The sequence below is a fragment of the Fringilla coelebs genome (genome assembly GCF_963513975.1).
Source record: "Fringilla coelebs genome assembly, chromosome: 17".
Lineage (NCBI taxonomy): Eukaryota > Metazoa > Chordata > Aves > Passeriformes > Fringillidae > Fringilla > Fringilla coelebs.
The window spans coordinates 3,031,402-3,046,450 of NC_140043.1; the positions used below are offsets into that span (position 1 = coordinate 3,031,402).

Sequence of the window (15,049 nt, forward strand, 5' to 3'; positions counted from 1 at the left end):
CCACCAGTGCCCCCAGTGCGGAGGTCTCGCATAAGGCCACGCCCTTCGATAAAACCACGCCCATTTCCCGAAGCCACGCCCCCGGCGCGCTAGCGGGTCCTCCAGGGTGCCATGTCCGCTAGGGGGCGCCTGTAACAGCGGCCGCCTCTCGCCGCCGCTCCGCGCCGCGCTCTGCGGCTCCGTGACGTCACTTCCGGGAGGCGCGGAGGGGAGGCCGCGGTGAGTGCCGGGGGTGAGCCGGGACCCCCGGCAGGGAATGGAGGGAACGGCCCCGGCCCTTGGGCTCCGGAGGGGCGGGAGGTCCGTGTCCCTCTGTGCTAGGGGCTCAGTGAGAGTGGAGGGTCTTGCTCTGGAGCGGCGAAGGCCCCGTGCTGGGGGAGCTCTGCGGCCTCGGGCCCGTGTGCGGGGCTCTGGATGGGCGGAGGGTCCCCGGCGTGAGGGTCTGGGGCGGCTCTGAAGGAGTGAAGGGCTCTGGGCCCGGTGTGCGGGGCTCTGGAGAGGTGGAGGCTCCCGGGTCTGGAGGGCTCGCAGGGGAGGACGCCTCGAGACGGATGTGCGGGGGTCTGGGGTGCTCTGGAGGAGCGAAGGGTCCCGGGCCTGTGAGGGCTCTGGGGGCTCTGGTGGGGCAGAAGCGGCGGTCCGGTGTGCTGCAGTCCGGTGTGCTGCAGTCCGGTGTGCTGCAGTCCCCGGGAGGCTTGAGCGCTCGGGCCCGGGGTCCCAAGGGAGCTCAGCCCACTGCGGGGCTGTGGTGGAGCGGACCCCGAGCCCGCCGTGCTGGAGGGGGCTGGGAAGGGCCGGGAGGTGCACGATGGAGGGAGGCACAGGGCACACTGCAGAGCCCAGGCAGGGCTGGCGGGGGGAGCCCGGGAGAGCCCCGGTGCAGGCAGGTTTGGCCCCCACGGACTCGCCCCGTGCTCCCTCCCCAGCCCTGCCGGCAGCACCATGTCCTCCGAGTCCAGCAAGAAGAGGAAGCCCAAGGTGATCCGCACGGACGGGGTCCCAGCCGAGGGCAAGCGGGGCAAGGGCGACGCGGACCAGGTACAGACGTGCCCAGGGCCCCGCCCACACCCCTCTGTGCTGGCCTGGCTTTCCCTGCTGGAAAACAATCCCAGAGAAGTTGTGCCTGCCCCATCCTGGCAGCATCCCCGGCCAGGTTGGATGGGCCTTGGAGAAAACCGGGATAGTGGAAGGTGTCCCTGTCCATGGGACTGGATGGGCTTTAAAGTCCTCCCTTCCCACCCAAACCATTCTGGAATTCCATGAATTGTGAGATCCAGTTCCCCCAGCTTCCAATGCCTCCTAAACTCCCACTGTGAATTCCTAAACCTGCTTCCATCTCTTTCAGGAGACACAAACACTCCTCTGGAGAGTGAGCACAAAGCTGGAAGATCCCTCAGGGATTTGCATGGTGCCTTCAAACCCTCCCGTGAGCAGCAGGATAGTGTAGGATCAGCCAGAGTGGGAGCGGGGTGGAGGAGGAGGAGGAGGAGGAGGAATCACCTTTCTGGGTTGTCCTCTGTGGCCATGTAGGTCATGGAATATCCTGAGTTGGAAGGGATCCACAGGGATCCTCCAGTCCAACTCCTGGCCCTGCACAGACACCCCAGCAGTGTCAATTCCAATTTATAACAATTACAGACAGCCTGACCTTGCCAGGTGTTTTAGTGACTGGTGGGTTTGGGATTGTTGGAACCGACTCCTCTCCCTGTGTAAAGCCATGGGATTCATGGGCAGAGGCAGAAATGGCAGCTTGTCCCCCAGAGCCCTTTCCACAGGGAGGGATGAGCCACGGGAGGTGTTCTTGCCTTGGCAGGATGCCAGGTACTACAGCGAGGAAAGCGAGGTGGATCTGCGGGACCCCATCAAGGACTACGAGCTCTACAGGGAGACCTGCCAGGAGCTCCAGAGGCTCATGGCAGAGATCCAGGAGCTGAAGAGCCGGGGCATCAAGGAAAATGTGAGGAGAGGCCTCCACGTGTGGTGCAATATGTCTGTCATTTGGTGTTTCTCCATTAATCCCAGGGAAGAGGCAGCAGGAGCTGTTGTGTCTCCTGGGCAGAGTCGGGGAAATGGTGCAGCCTCCCTTTGCCAGGCTGGGGCAGGGATTGAGCTCTGGAAATGGAACAGCCTTCCTTGTCCAGGGCTGCTGGGGCAGAGATTGAGCTCTGGAAATGGAGCAGCCTCCCTTTGCCAGGCTGCTGGGGCAGGGATTGAGCTCTGGAAATGGAACAGCCTTCCTTGTCCAGGGCTGCTGGGGCAGGGATTGAGCTCTGGAAATGGAACAGCCTTCCTTGTCCAGGGCTGCTGGGGCAGGGATTGAGCTCTGGAAATGGAGCAGCCTCCCTTTGCCAGGCTGCTGGGGCAGGAATTAAGCTCTGGAAATAGAATAGCCTCCCTTGTCTTGAGTTGCTGGGGCAGGAAATGAGACCCTAGAAATGGAACGGTTTCCTTTGTCTTGGGCTCCTAGGACAGGGATTTAGCTCTGGAAATGGAACAGCCTCCCTTTCCCAGACTGCTGGGGCAGGAATTGAGCTCTGGAAATGGAACAGTTTCCCTTGTATTGGGCTCCTGGGACAGGGATTTAGCTCTGGAAGTAGAATAGCCTCCCTTGTCCCAGGTTCCTGGGACGCATCAGGTGCCTCAGGCTGAAGCACCTCTGTTCCTGCTGCTGAGGAAAATGGCAGCAGTGATTCTTTGAGCAGCCTGGACCCTCTCCCAGTTATTCCCAGCAGAGCCCTGTGGTCTGTGGCAGCAGGAGGCTCCCTCAGAAGCCCCAGGGACATAAGTGTGGCTCCATAGCAAAGCATGGAGCCCCTTTTGTGGCAGGAATTCCCTGCAGAGATGGTGCCAGAGATGGTGCCAGCCATCCCTCCTGCTCCCACCCCCTCTCTCCTGCCCTCAGGCCTCGGAGATCGACGAGCGGCGCGTGCAGAGCTGCGTCCACTTCATGACCCTGAAGAAGCTGAACCGCCTGGCCCACATCCGGCTGAAGAAGGGCAGGGACCAGACCCACGAGGTACCCAGGAGGGGCTGGGAGGGAGGAATGCATCTTGGGACAGGTCCTGACTGTTCTGTGGGTGTGGTGTGAGGAGTTACACCTCGACCAGGTTGTGGGGTTTGAGTTGAGGGTTTGTTGGGAGGCTCTGTCTCAGTTTGAGCAGACAGGTGTCTGCTAAGAAAGGCAGGAGCCTCCCCTGAAATGGGAAATGCAAACCCCTTCCCTCTGAATTATGATTTTGAATTTAAGAGGCTCTCAGGTAAAGATATGGGAATAGGAATAACAGTTCTTTACTAGGAAAATTAAAAATACAAATGCAATAGTACAAACAATAAAACAACACTGCCAGAGCCAGACCATGGCCTGTCCCCCTGTGTGTCAGGGTGGTGGCACAGCCCCATCCCACGGGGGCTCAGCCCTCCTGCAGTGCCAGCTGTGGCTCTGCTGCAGCAGGATCCTGCACAAGGGGGGAATTTTCCTCTGCAGCTCCAGGGCTGCTGGAGATGGGCCTGCTCTCCCTCTGGGAATGCAGGGCAGGAGAAAGCTGCTCCTCTGGGAATGCAGGGGGCAAAGGCTGCTGTGCTGTTCCAAGGCAGATTGTATCCAGGTAGGAATGCTTGGCTCCTGCCCTGGGCAGAGCATCTCCCCATGGGATGATGGAATTTGATCAGCCCTGCAGGGACACTCAGTGGCCATGGGCAGCAGAGATCTGCTGGAGGGAGGATGGGCTGTGGGAGAGATAAAGAAAACTGCCCCATGAACAGCAGAGAACTGCCCCAGCTCTGGCAGAGGGGGGTAGAACACACAGCCCCAGCTAAATCTTTCAACCTGAGATAGGCTGCGATCCTGATAAACTCCTGCTGGGTGCAGGGCAGCTGTAATGAGATCAATAAGGAAGGAGCAGTGTCTGCTTTTGTCTCAAGTGTAGCAGGAGACCAGAAACTCTGTTTCAAGGGTCTGGTGTTGTGCAAGTGTATCAATGGGTGGATGATTGGCCTGTAAGCTCCATACCCAGAGTTCTCAGAGTGCCGACTCTGTGTGCCCCAGCAAATGAGCCCTGTCCTGTGCCTTGGCTTTGAAATGTGCAGGAAGGAGCAGGATCAGTCTCCTGTCACAATCCTTTGCTCCTCCAGCCCTTAAAAATGTCATTCTTTCCCCAAAAAACTGTTGCATACCCTAAAACCTGTCCCAAGCTGCTGTAGTGACAGGGTCTTAGTGACTGGTTTTTCTGCTCAATTCCTGCTCTGGCTGTGTCTGTGTTTCAGGCAAAGCAGAAGGTTGATGCCTATCACCTGCAGCTCCAGAACCTCCTCTATGAGGTGATGCACCTGCAGAAAGAGATCACCAAGTGCCTGGAATTCAAGTGAGCATGGCCAGGGAGCAGAGGGAGCATTGGTGTGTCTGGGATGGGTGGGTGATTCCCGAGTTTGGGAGCTCTTCCAATGTTCACTGTGGGAGCAGAGTGGGTGCTTCAGGTGTTTGTAGTCGTGGAATGGTTTGGGTTGGAAGGGACATTAAAGCTCATCCAGTGCCACCCCTGCCATGGCAGGGACACCTCCCACTGTCCCAGGCTGCTCCCAGCCCCAGTGCCCAGCCTGGCCTTGGGCACTGCCAGGGATCCAGGGGCAGCCCCAGCTGCTCTGGGCACCCTGTGCCAGGCCTGCCCACCCTGCCAGGAACGATTTCTAATTCCCAATATCCCATCCATCCCTGCCTCTGGCAGTGGAAGCCATTCCCTGTGTCCTGTCCCTCCATCCCTTGTCCCCAGTTCTTCTCCAGCTCTCCTGGAGCCCCTTTAGGCACAGACAGTGGAGGTCAAAACAAGTTCAGCTCACTGATGGTGGTGGCTCAGCAGCAGAGCAGGAAACACCAGTGGCACATTCTCCTGTGGGACCCATTGAGCATTTCCCACTTTTCCCTGGTGTGATCCATGTGTCCTGACAGATCCAAACACGAGGAGATCGAGCTGGTGAGCCTGGAGGAGTTCTACAAAGAGGCCCCCCCTGAAATCAGCCGCCCTGCCATCACCCTGAGCGAGCCCCACCAGCAGACCCTGGCCCGCCTGGACTGGGAGCTGGAGCAGCGCAAGAGGTGGGTCAGTGGTGTTCCCATTCCGTGCCCCTGCTTCAGGGATCTGGGCAGACACCTGGAGTTCAGGGTGTCCCCACTTCATGTCCCAGCTCCAGGGATCTGGGAGAGCAGATGTAGGGATGAAGTTTTTCACACCCTCTTGGGTCAGTGTGGAACAGGCGTTTATTGTGTGGCTGGGAGATACCCTCTGTGCAGAGCTGGGCTGGCTGGGCTCCTTGTTCCATAGGTCAGGGAGTTCTCTGGCACTGCCTGATGATCCAAGGAGCAAAGGGAGCCCATCCTGGCTGGAGCTGCTGCCATTCCATGCCATGGTGTGGAGCTGCCAACCACGCTGGCCTGGGACAGCCCCGTGTCCTGCTGCTGGCGTCACCGCTGTCCCAGGGCTCAGCTGCTCCCTGACTCTTGCCCCCTGGGAAAAGCAAACATGACACAGCATTCCTGTGTTTGGATAACAGTCAGGCAGTGTCCAAGAACACCTTCTGGAAAGATCAGTTAGAGCATGCTGGTGGGTGCAGCCTGAGGACAGCTCAGCAGAGCAGATGAGGTGCTGGGTGCCTCCAGCCCTTCATGCTTCCCTTTTCCCAGATCCTTTCCCTAAAACCTGGCTGCTTTTGATCCTCCAGCTGGCTCTGCCTGTGGCACAAGCAGAGGAGGAGTGTTCAGCCTGCAGATCTCTGAGGTTGTGCATAAAAATGATCATTGCAAACCTCATGGAGACCCTCAGCTGCCCGTTAAATTGCTGAGAGGCCTTGGAATTCCCAGTCTTCACTCTGGTGTTTAAGGAATGCCCCTGTCCATCTCCCGCCACTGCTGAGGTGGAATATGGCCTGTTCACCTCACAAGCAGATGCCAGTGGTGCTCTGGGCGCTTTATGATGTTGTTGGGGTTGTCAACATCTATCCATCATTTATGTTTGTGTTTTTAGCTGTGCAATCCCATTGGATTGGCTTTGGATTCTTCTCCAGCTTGTGTGAGGTGCCTCGAGTGGAGTGCAGGGATTTCAGTAGCTCTGTTTTGGGAAGGTGTGTGAGCTTGTGTAGGAGCCTATTGATCCCCACAAATACAGAAGGGGGAAGGGCTTGCAGTCAGGGGATTTAGTGTGTTCTCCCTGAACACAAGTGTATCCAGGGCTCGGAGCATTTTCCTGCGTTTTCTCTGTTGAACCTTCCTGCGTTTTCTCTGTTGAACCTTGACTATGTGATGTGAAATGGCTCCGGGGATATGAAGGGACAAAGCCTCTTAGGCTTTGGAGGTTGTGGCTGCTGGCAGCAGAGCCTGGTGTGGGAGCAGATCTCCTGAGGGAAGAGCCAGTTGCTGCCCCTTTGTGGAGCACAGCACAAGGCTGAGCTTCCCCTTTTCCTTGTCTGTTTTCCATCTCCTATCAGTTCCTTCCTGCCTCCACTTGCCCTTGGTGTTAGGAGCTCTGTGTTTGCCCCATGTCTGAGCTCTCCTGGTTCCTTATGTCAGAGCAGGAATGCTGGGGCTCCTCATCCAGGTGGAACCCAGCAGGTTTAGAGCTGTGGTGCGTGGCAGTGACAGAATTCCCTCCCCTAGGCTGGCAGAGAAATACAAGGAGTGCCTGAGCAGCAAGGAGAAGATCCTGAAGGAGATCGAGGTGAAGAAGGAATATCTGAGCAGCCTCCAGCCTCGACTCAACAGCATCATGCAGGTACCTGAGCCCTGCAGGAGGTCACTGTGAGGGGCAGCTCCTGGGCTGGTTTGGGTTGGGAGATGTTTCCCACTTGGGGTGGGTGAGGAGCAGATCCAAGACCCCTCCAGAGTCTCCTTTTTAATTTATGCAGCAATTTCTGCAGAACTGCAGCTGCAGGAGCTGCTAAATGGGCCTTTCCCTGGAGAGCCCCACGCAGTTCCAGCCCCTTGTGACTGCCTTGGGAGGGAAGAACAGGAGGAGGAACTGGGTTATTTCCACATCCAAAACTTTCCCAGCAGAGGCAGCTGCCAGCCCTTTCCTGGGGCTCTCCACTGCTGTTGTGCTGGCTTTATCTCCCGCTCTCTCAGGGCGAGGAGGATGAGCTGTTCCCTTCCCAGTGATGAAGGCTCTCCCTGTCATTCCCAGGCCTCCCTGCCCGTGCAGGAGTACCTGTTCATGCCCTTCGACCAGGCTCACAAGCAGTACGAGACCGCCCGGCACCTCCCGCCGCCTCTCTACGTCCTCTTCGTCCAAGCCAGTGCCTATGGACAGGCCTGTGGTGAGCACCGAGGGGCCAGTGCCCCCCACGGGCCACATTTCACTCCTGCCTCCAGCAATCACCACTTTTTGGGGGTGTTTCCCCTCTGTCTGCTCTGCTGTCAGATTCTGCTGAGCGCAGAGCAGCGGGGTGGCCCCACGGCGCAGTGAGGCAGCAGCATTTGAAACCTTGTTTGCTCAGCTGCCTCGCTGGAAGAAGTGCTTGGGAAGCTCCCTTCCTACCCCTTCCCCCCTTCCCAAGGTCAGCAGGGATGTCCTTGCAGCCTGTGAGCTGGCTCAGTGCTGTCACAGCTTCCCCAGAGCTGTCACCCCCTGCCTTGTGCCACCTGGGGACCCCAGGTCTTGTAGAGGCCATTCCCACAGTACACCTGGAAACCTTCATCCCTTTGTGTTTTGAGGGGATTTCTGGAGCCTCCCTGAGCTGGGAGGGATTTCCTGGAAGAGGTCAGGAATCCCACTGGCCTGTGCACACCTCCTGTGTGGTGAGGGCTGTGGTGTCACGTGTTCCTCTCAGTGCCAGAGGAGCATGGAAGGACACGGTGCTGCTTGGCCACACCAGGTCCCTGCTTGTCCCAGCCACATCCCAAGCTCTCCTGGCTCTTGATAAAGATTTGCCCCTTATGGTTTCCAGGGAGAATCCCTCAAAACCCATTGTTTTCCATGTTCTGACCCCATCCTGCCCAGGAGATCCAGCCCAGTGCTGGCCTCCCAGAACCTTCCAGATAACCTCTCTTCCCTTTTGCTGGAGCTTCCTTCACCAGGAACCAGGAGCTTTAGGGGCAGGGCTGCTCTGCTCACTGTCTTTGCAGCAGGAATGGGATTGCTAACTCAGTTTTCCTGTCTCCTCTGCAGATAAGAAGCTGGTGGTGGCCATTGAAGGGAGTGTGGAGGAAGCCAAGGCCCTTTATAAGCCACCTGAGGACTCGCAGGGTGAGTTGTGGGGTTGCCCTGGGAACTTGTTCCTCTGTGTCTGCAGCTCCTGGGACCCTGCTTCTGTTGGGAGGGGGGTGTCAGGGCTTGGAAAAAGCCCTGGTTGTCCTGCTGGTGGTGGGAAAGCTGAGCCTTGGGTGGTCCCTGCTGATGCCCCTCTCTCTGCACAGATGATGAGAGCGATTCCGACGCAGAGGAGGAGCAAACCACGGTAAGGGACAGCACTGTCCCCCTCTGGGTCCTCTCCCAGCACTGCATCAGGGGAGCTACTGGGAGAGCTGGGGCTGGCTGGGCCTGACTGGGGCTGGGAACTGCCCCTGCACGCTGGGAGTGAGTGTGGAAGTGCAGAGATGTCAAATCCTGACCTTTCCTGGGAGGAGGGAGGGGCCATTTCCAGTTGGTGTCCCAAATGCAGGAGCAGGCAGGGTACAGAGCTGCTCCTCTCGTGTCCCATCCCTGCAGCTCTCCGGCTGGAGCTGCTCCACTTTGTATAAATAGCCTGAGGGCAGGGAGCTGTGTCCAACAGGGAGAGATCTGTGTCCATCCCGTGCCAAAAGCATTCTCTGCACCAGGTCTTGTTCAGTACTCCCTGGAGGAAATGTTTCTCCTACAAATAATTCCTGCTGGATGCTGAGGAGAGGCTGGAGGTGCTGGTTGCTCCCAGCAGCAAAGCCTGAAGGGGCTCTGGGCCTCCACTCCCACCACCCAGCAGCAGAGCCAGGTGTATGGGGCTGTTCTGTGGGGAAGGGTAAAGGGAAGGGTCTCACGTGTCCAGAAAAGGGAATGGCGCTGGGAAGGGGCTCAGCCTGGAGAAAATGAGGCTCAGGGAGGACTTAGTGGCTCTGCACAACTCCTGACAGGAGGGGACAGCCAGGGGGGTCGGGCTGTGCTCCCAGGGAAGGATGAAAGGAGAGTCTGCCAGAGGAGGGTGTTGGGAAAATTCCTTCATGGAAAGGGCTGTCCAGCCTGGCACAGCTGCCCAGGGCAGTGGGGGAGTCCCCATCCCTGGGGGATTGAACAGCCATGTGGTTGTGGCACAGGGGGACGTGTAGCAGTGGTGGCCTTGGCAGTACTGCAGGGGTGGTTGGACTTGATGCTCTCAGAGGGCTCTTCCAACCTAAAGGATTCAGTGATTCCAGATTCTGCCTCTTGCAGTGGGAAAGCAGCAGGTCCTTGGCTTTGTCTCCCAGGAGTGGGGACATTCCCTGGAGCTGAAGGAATGACAGGAGCTGGAGCTGAGTGAGGGTTTCCTGCTCCTCTCCCTCCCCAGGGTAGCTGTGGCTGTGGTGCTGGGATTGTGGAATTGGACTGGAGGGAAAGAGCTGTGGGCTGGGAAGGTCCATGGGTTGGTGAGGAGCAGGAGAAGGCTCTGACAGCTGTTTTGCCCCCCCAGAAGCGGCGCAGGCCCACCCTGGGTGTGCAGCTGGACGACAAACGCAAGGAGATGCTGAAGAGACACCCCTTGTCTGTCACCCTGGACCTGAAGTGCAAAGGTGAGGGGCTCTGGGGTGTGACAGCAGCTCAGGGACTGACCCCAGCAGCACCCTGGGGACCTGGAGGGGAGCTGGAAATGTGGAGGGATTTCTGTGAGCTGGAGCAGGCACCCATGTCACCCCTTCTGTGTGGGCAGATGAGAACGTGCTTCACCTGACCTTCCACTACCTGATGAACCTCAACGTCATGACAGTGAAAGCCAAGGTGACCACTGCCATGGAGATGACCACAGCCATCAGTGCTGGGTGAGGAGAGCCCTGTGGGCAGCAAGCCTGGACATCATCAAGAAGTGACTTTATGGGGTCTGGGAGCCTGGAGATCACTGGGCAGTGACTTTATGGGGTCTGGGAGCCCTGCAGAGCCTGGAGATCATTGGGCAGTGACTTTATGGGGTCTGGGAGCCTGGAGATCATTGGGCAGTGACTTTATGGGGTCTGGGAGCCTGGAGATCACTGGGCAGTGACTTTATGGGGTCTGGGAGCCCTGCAGAGCCTGGAGATCGTTGGGCAGTGACTTTATGGGGTCTGGGAGCCCTGCAGAGCCTGGAGATCATTGGGCAGTGACTTTATGGGGTCTGGGAGCCCTGCAGAGCCTGGAGATCATTGGGCAGTGACTTTATGGGGTCTGGGAGCCCTGCAGAGCTTGGAGATCATTGGGCAGTGACTTTATGGGGTCTGGGAGCCCTGCAGATCATTGGGCAGTGACCCCTCTGCCCTATGGGGTTTGGGAACCCTACACAGCCCAGAGCTCATCAGGCAGGGACCCCTCTGCCTCTGTGGGTCCAGGAGCCCTGCACAGCCCAGCCTTCCTTCTCTGCCATGACAAGCCAGACTCAGGGAGTTTGGGAACCTCTCAGCAGGGCCAGAGCTGTCAGGAACTGAGGGAAAGTCTCTCCTGCTGACAGATTCAGCCTCCCTCCCACAGGCAGAGCCTGGCAGTTCCCTCACCTGACTGTTCCTGAGGTCACCTTGTCCTGAGCTCCAGAGATGCTGCTGCCTCTGCCTGTGCTCCCCAGAGCCTGCAGGAGCCTGATTGGTGTGAGGAAAAGCTGAAGTGGCAGCTTTGGGAGCCTGCCCAGGGAGCTCCCAGCAGCTGCCAGTTCTCTGGTGGCTCTCCCTGGGACAGGAGGTACCTGAGGAAGAGGGAGGTGGGAGAAGCTGGCCTGGGCTTGCCTGTGAGCAGGAGCTGCCTCCTAGCCTGTGCCATATGCAGCCTCCTCATCCTCTTGGGGTTCTCCTCTTGCTGCAGACACCTCAAACCCTCTGTGACAGCAGCTGGAGATCCTGTGCAGAGCGTTCCCTCCCTCCTGCTGCCCTGGGCTGTGTTACCCCAAACCAGGGAGGCTGTGCCTTGAGCCAGACCCCAAATCCTACAGCCCATTGTGCTTGGTCAGTCCTGTGAGTAAGTCAGACATGAGGAATTCCATGGCACTAGAGGGAGCAGCTTCCTGGAAGAGCAGGAGCTGGTGCCCTGTGATTTCCATCCTGCTCCAGGCAGGGAGGAGGCAGCTCTCCTTTTGGAGTGGAATTAGGGGAAAGTCATTCTGCTCTTGAACTCATGAAGCTCATAATCCCCTTCTCTGGGCTTGGAGCCTGTTCATGGAGGGATGAAGAGCCCAGACTGCTGCTGATTGACCTCTCCCCTCTTTCTGCCAGGGACCTGCTCTCCCCAGACTCCCTCCTCAACTGCCTCTATCCAGGGGACCACGGGAGGAAAACGCCCAACCCAGCCAACCAGTTCCAGTTCGATAAAGTGGGGTGAGTGTCACCCATGCCATTGCCATTAGTTCCTTGCTCCAGCACAGCAAATCCTCCCTGCTTGATGTGACCCTTCCTCATTGTCCCCACAGCATCCTGACCCTGAGTGACTACGTGACAGAGCTGGGACACCCCTACGTGTGGGTGCAGAAGCTGGGCGGCCTGCATTTCCCCAAGGATCAGCCTCAGGCATGGCACAAACCCCTCCCCTCTCCCCCACAACATCGGGCTGAGCTTTGGGGTCCTGTCCTGTCCCCCTGCTGGCACCAGCTGTCCCCAAACCGTGGCTGGGACGGGCTGAGCTGGGCTGGATCTGTGTGCGGGGCCACGCTGACGTATTTCATGTCACACATGTGATAGTCCAATGATGGGTGCCCGTCCCTGTGGGGATGTGGCTCCTGGCCTGACATCCCTCCTGCCCACAGCACACGGTGGCTGCTGACAATTCCCTGAGTGCCAGCCACATGGAGCTGACAGTGAAGCTGCTCCGGAGCCGCCTGCAGTCCCGCCTGGCCCTGCACAAGCAGTTTGCATCCCTTGGTGAGTGCTGGGCCCCCCACCCTTCCCTGGGGACAGGGGGGCAGTGGCAGGGTCCTGCCAGGCTCCCTGCCCTTCTCTGGGGGCAGGGGTGCAATGACAGGGTCCTGCCCATTCCTTAGGGACAGGGGTGCAGTGGCAGGGTCCTGCCAGGCTCTCTGCCCTTCCCTGGGGACAGGGGGGATGCAATGACAGGGTCCTGCCCTTTCCTGGGGGCAGGGGTGCAGTGGCAGGGTCCTGCCAGGCTCCCTGCCCTTCCCTGGGGGCAGGGATGCAATGACAGGGTCCTGCCCTTTCTGGGGACAGGGGTGCAGTGGCAAGGTCCTGCCAGGCTCCCTGCCCTTCTCTGGGGTTAGGGGTGCAGTGGCAGGGTCCTCATGCAGGAAAGCATCTCTTCCCTGCTCAGCCGAGCTCTAGGTGGCCATGGTCCTGAATCCCTTCAGTTATTCTAGGCTGCTGCCCATTTTCAGCCAGTGCCTGAACTGGGAGGGAGAATGGAACAGCAGGAGACAGGAGGGGAGACATCAGCTGGCTGATGTCACATTTGATGGGTGGCAGTGCCACCCTCAGCATTCTCAGTTGTTCCCTCAGCCCTTGGGAGTTGTAGGAATGAAGGAACTGCCCTATTTTGGGTGGCAGAGGAAGGCTCTGCCCTTTCCAGTGCCCAGCACATCTTTGGGAATGGCCATCCCAGTGCTGGGAGGTGATTTGGGACATGGTGGGAGGTGAACTGCATACCATGCATGCTGTGTGTCTGTCAAGCAGCCCAGGGATCCAGTGGGATCACAGCCCAGGGATCCCATGGAATTACAACCTGCGCTCTGCTGGGTACCTGATGGAGCTGGTGAAGGATAACATCATGCCCAGCTCCCACTTTGGGGGTGTCCCTGCTGCAGGACAGTGGCAGAGCAGTGTCCCCAGCCCTGTCCTTGCTTTCAGAGCACGGCGTTGTGCCAGTGTCCAGCGAGTGCCAGCAGCTCTTCCCAACCAAAATCGTCTCACGCCTGGTGAAGTGGACTGCCATTCCCTATGAGGATTATGCTGTAAGTGCTGAGCATGGGGCTGAATCCCTCCTTTCCAGCTCCCACATGGCATTGCAGCCATCATTCCTCCTCCTCCTCCTCTCAGGAGCTGCCCTACACTAAGGATGTGATAGAGGCTGGCTTGGCTGAAGACACTCACCTCTACTACATGGCCCTGATAGAGAGGGGAACAGGTAGGCACCTTTCCTTCCCTTGGGAATTCCAATCCTCATCCCAGGGCAGCTTCATGGGTAACCCACCTGGCTGGAGGCCCTGTGAGTGACACCTTTTCCCTGCTCAGCCAAGCTCCAGGCAGCTGTGGTGCTGAACCCTGGTTATTCCACGCTGCCTCCCGTCTTCAGCCTGTGCCTGAACTGGAAGGGAGAGCGGAACAGCAGCAACGACGACAACATTCGGGTACTGTGGGCTGGGGGCTGCATTCTGGGGGTGTCCCCCGGCAGTTCTGTGTCTCTAACAAGGAAATGTTGGGGTGAACTGATGGCTGGACACTCCTGGGAATGCAGGGTAGAGATCCAAGCCTGTGCCAACCTCATCCCTGTTTTCCAGGCCATGGAGAGCGAGGTCAATGTCTACTACAAGGAGCTGTGGGGGCCCAAACCTGGCTACCAGCTGCTCACCAACCAGCTGCAGCGCCTGTGCATGGTGCTGGACGTGTACCTGGAGACAGAGCCCCACGATCCCAGCGTGGAGGGCCCCAAGGAATTCCCCCAGGAGAAGATGTGTCTGCGCCTGGTCAGGTGGGAGCTGCCTGGGGGCTGAGGGTGCTGCCAGGGACGCTGGTGGCATTGCTGTTCCTGGAACCCTGTCCCAGAGGGATCAGCCCCCACAGTAGCCCCAGAACTGGGCCTTGTTTGTGGGTGCCATGGGGTGTTCCTGATCCCTGTGGTCTCAGCCTCTCCCTCTTGTCCTCTTCCAGGGGTCCCCTGCGCCTGAAGCCCTTCAAGTTCAACTACCCCCAGGGCTTCTTCAGCCATCGCTGAGCAGCCCTGGGGCTCATTCTGGGATGGGACTCGTTCACTCTGTGGCAGGAGTGTTCCTGTTCTGATGTTTCTGCTCCTTTTACAGTATTTTGGGGTTGGTTTGAAGATTTTGTAGTCAAAAGGATTAAACTGAGCTAAAGAAAAAAATGTGTGGCTGCCTTGTCTCTGCAGAGGGGCTGAGGTGAGGGACCTGTGAGGGCTGCAGCAAGCTTTGTGTCCCAGCCCTGGGCTCTGACAGCCTTTCCAGGGATGCTCCCTGCCTCCTGACTTCCCTCCCCACCACAGGGACTGGGGAGCTGAGATGGCTAAAAACTGAGGTGGCTAAAAATAGCCCTTTTCCAGAGCCCGCACTGCAGCCCCAGCCTGTCCTTGCCGGCTGGCTGCCATCCCACTCAGCACAATCCCTGCATCCTGGGGGGCTTCTCTGCTCCCTAGGCTGCCAGGGCATCAGAGTGGGGTCCTGGGACAGGCAGGAGGAGGGGTGGGATATCCTGGCTTGTCCTGCTTGGCCTCAGGGAGTTGGGATGTGCCCCCCTCCCCTGCACTGCTCTGTGTGGGGGTCCCAGACTGGCAGAGCTGGGGTTCCATCCCCCCTCCCAAGGTCACTGTCCCTCCTTCATCCCAGCCTCTCTGTGTCTCTCCTGGGAGTGATTTCTCCCCCAGCAGGGCTGAGAGCCCCTCTCCTGCTCCCCCCAGCCCCTGCCCTCGGTGCAGTGCTGCAGTGCCGGGCTGTGCCGCAGCCCTTGGGTTAAACCAGGCTCTCCCAGTCCCTTGGGAGCCAGGCTTTAAAAAAAGAAGGAAGGGAAAAAACCACACTGAAATCCTTTGGAAAGCATGACAGGGCTGGCCCTGTTCCCATCCTCAGGACACAGGGTTCTTGTGCCTGCTGTGGGGTGGGTGTCCCCTCCGGAAAGCCCCGTGTCACCCACCCCAACCCTGGGTGACAGATCCCAGCCCCACATTCCCACCATCCTTCCCTGTCTTCCTCCCAGGACAAGCCAGCCGAGCCA

The 15,049-nt window shown here is 58.6% G+C and overlaps 1 protein-coding gene across 5 annotated transcripts; it reads left to right on the plus strand.

The window, feature by feature from the left end:
* The first annotated feature begins 191 nt into the window (after positions 1-191).
* On the plus strand, positions 192-14,170 carry THOC5 (THO complex subunit 5). Of its 5 annotated transcripts, none has more exons than XM_084216939.1 (21): positions 192-219; positions 927-1,038; positions 1,346-1,426; positions 1,814-1,957; positions 2,903-3,016; positions 4,264-4,361; positions 4,943-5,089; positions 6,644-6,758; positions 7,167-7,299; positions 8,151-8,228; positions 8,399-8,439; positions 9,622-9,721; positions 9,859-9,967; positions 11,378-11,479; positions 11,572-11,668; positions 11,905-12,019; positions 12,956-13,059; positions 13,145-13,232; positions 13,340-13,455; positions 13,606-13,796; positions 13,976-14,170. In XM_084216939.1, the coding sequence occupies exons 2-21, from the start codon at positions 943-945 to the stop codon at positions 14,037-14,039; spliced, it is 2,133 nt and encodes a 710-aa protein (XP_084073065.1). In that variant the 5' UTR covers positions 192-219; positions 927-942; the 3' UTR covers positions 14,040-14,170. The 5 variants fall into 5 exon arrangements, with proteins under 5 accessions (XP_084073065.1, XP_084073068.1, XP_084073067.1 ...); XM_084216941.1 differs by having other exon boundaries at positions 209-219; positions 927-978; XM_084216938.1 differs by having other exon boundaries at positions 214-300.
* Positions 14,171-15,049: the final 879 nt, after the last annotated feature.

Coding starts and splice junctions, on each gene's coding strand:
- THOC5 (XM_084216938.1), top strand. CDS start 257: ATGGAGGGAACGGCCCCGGCCCTTGGGCTCCGGAGGGGCGGGAG. Junction 1,427..1,813: donor TGGTGCCTTCAAACCCTCCC/GTGAGCAGCAGG, acceptor TTGCCTTGGCAG/GATGCCAGGTACTACAGCGA. Junction 8,440..9,621: donor CAGAGGAGGAGCAAACCACG/GTAAGGGACAGC, acceptor TTGCCCCCCCAG/AAGCGGCGCAGGCCCACCCT.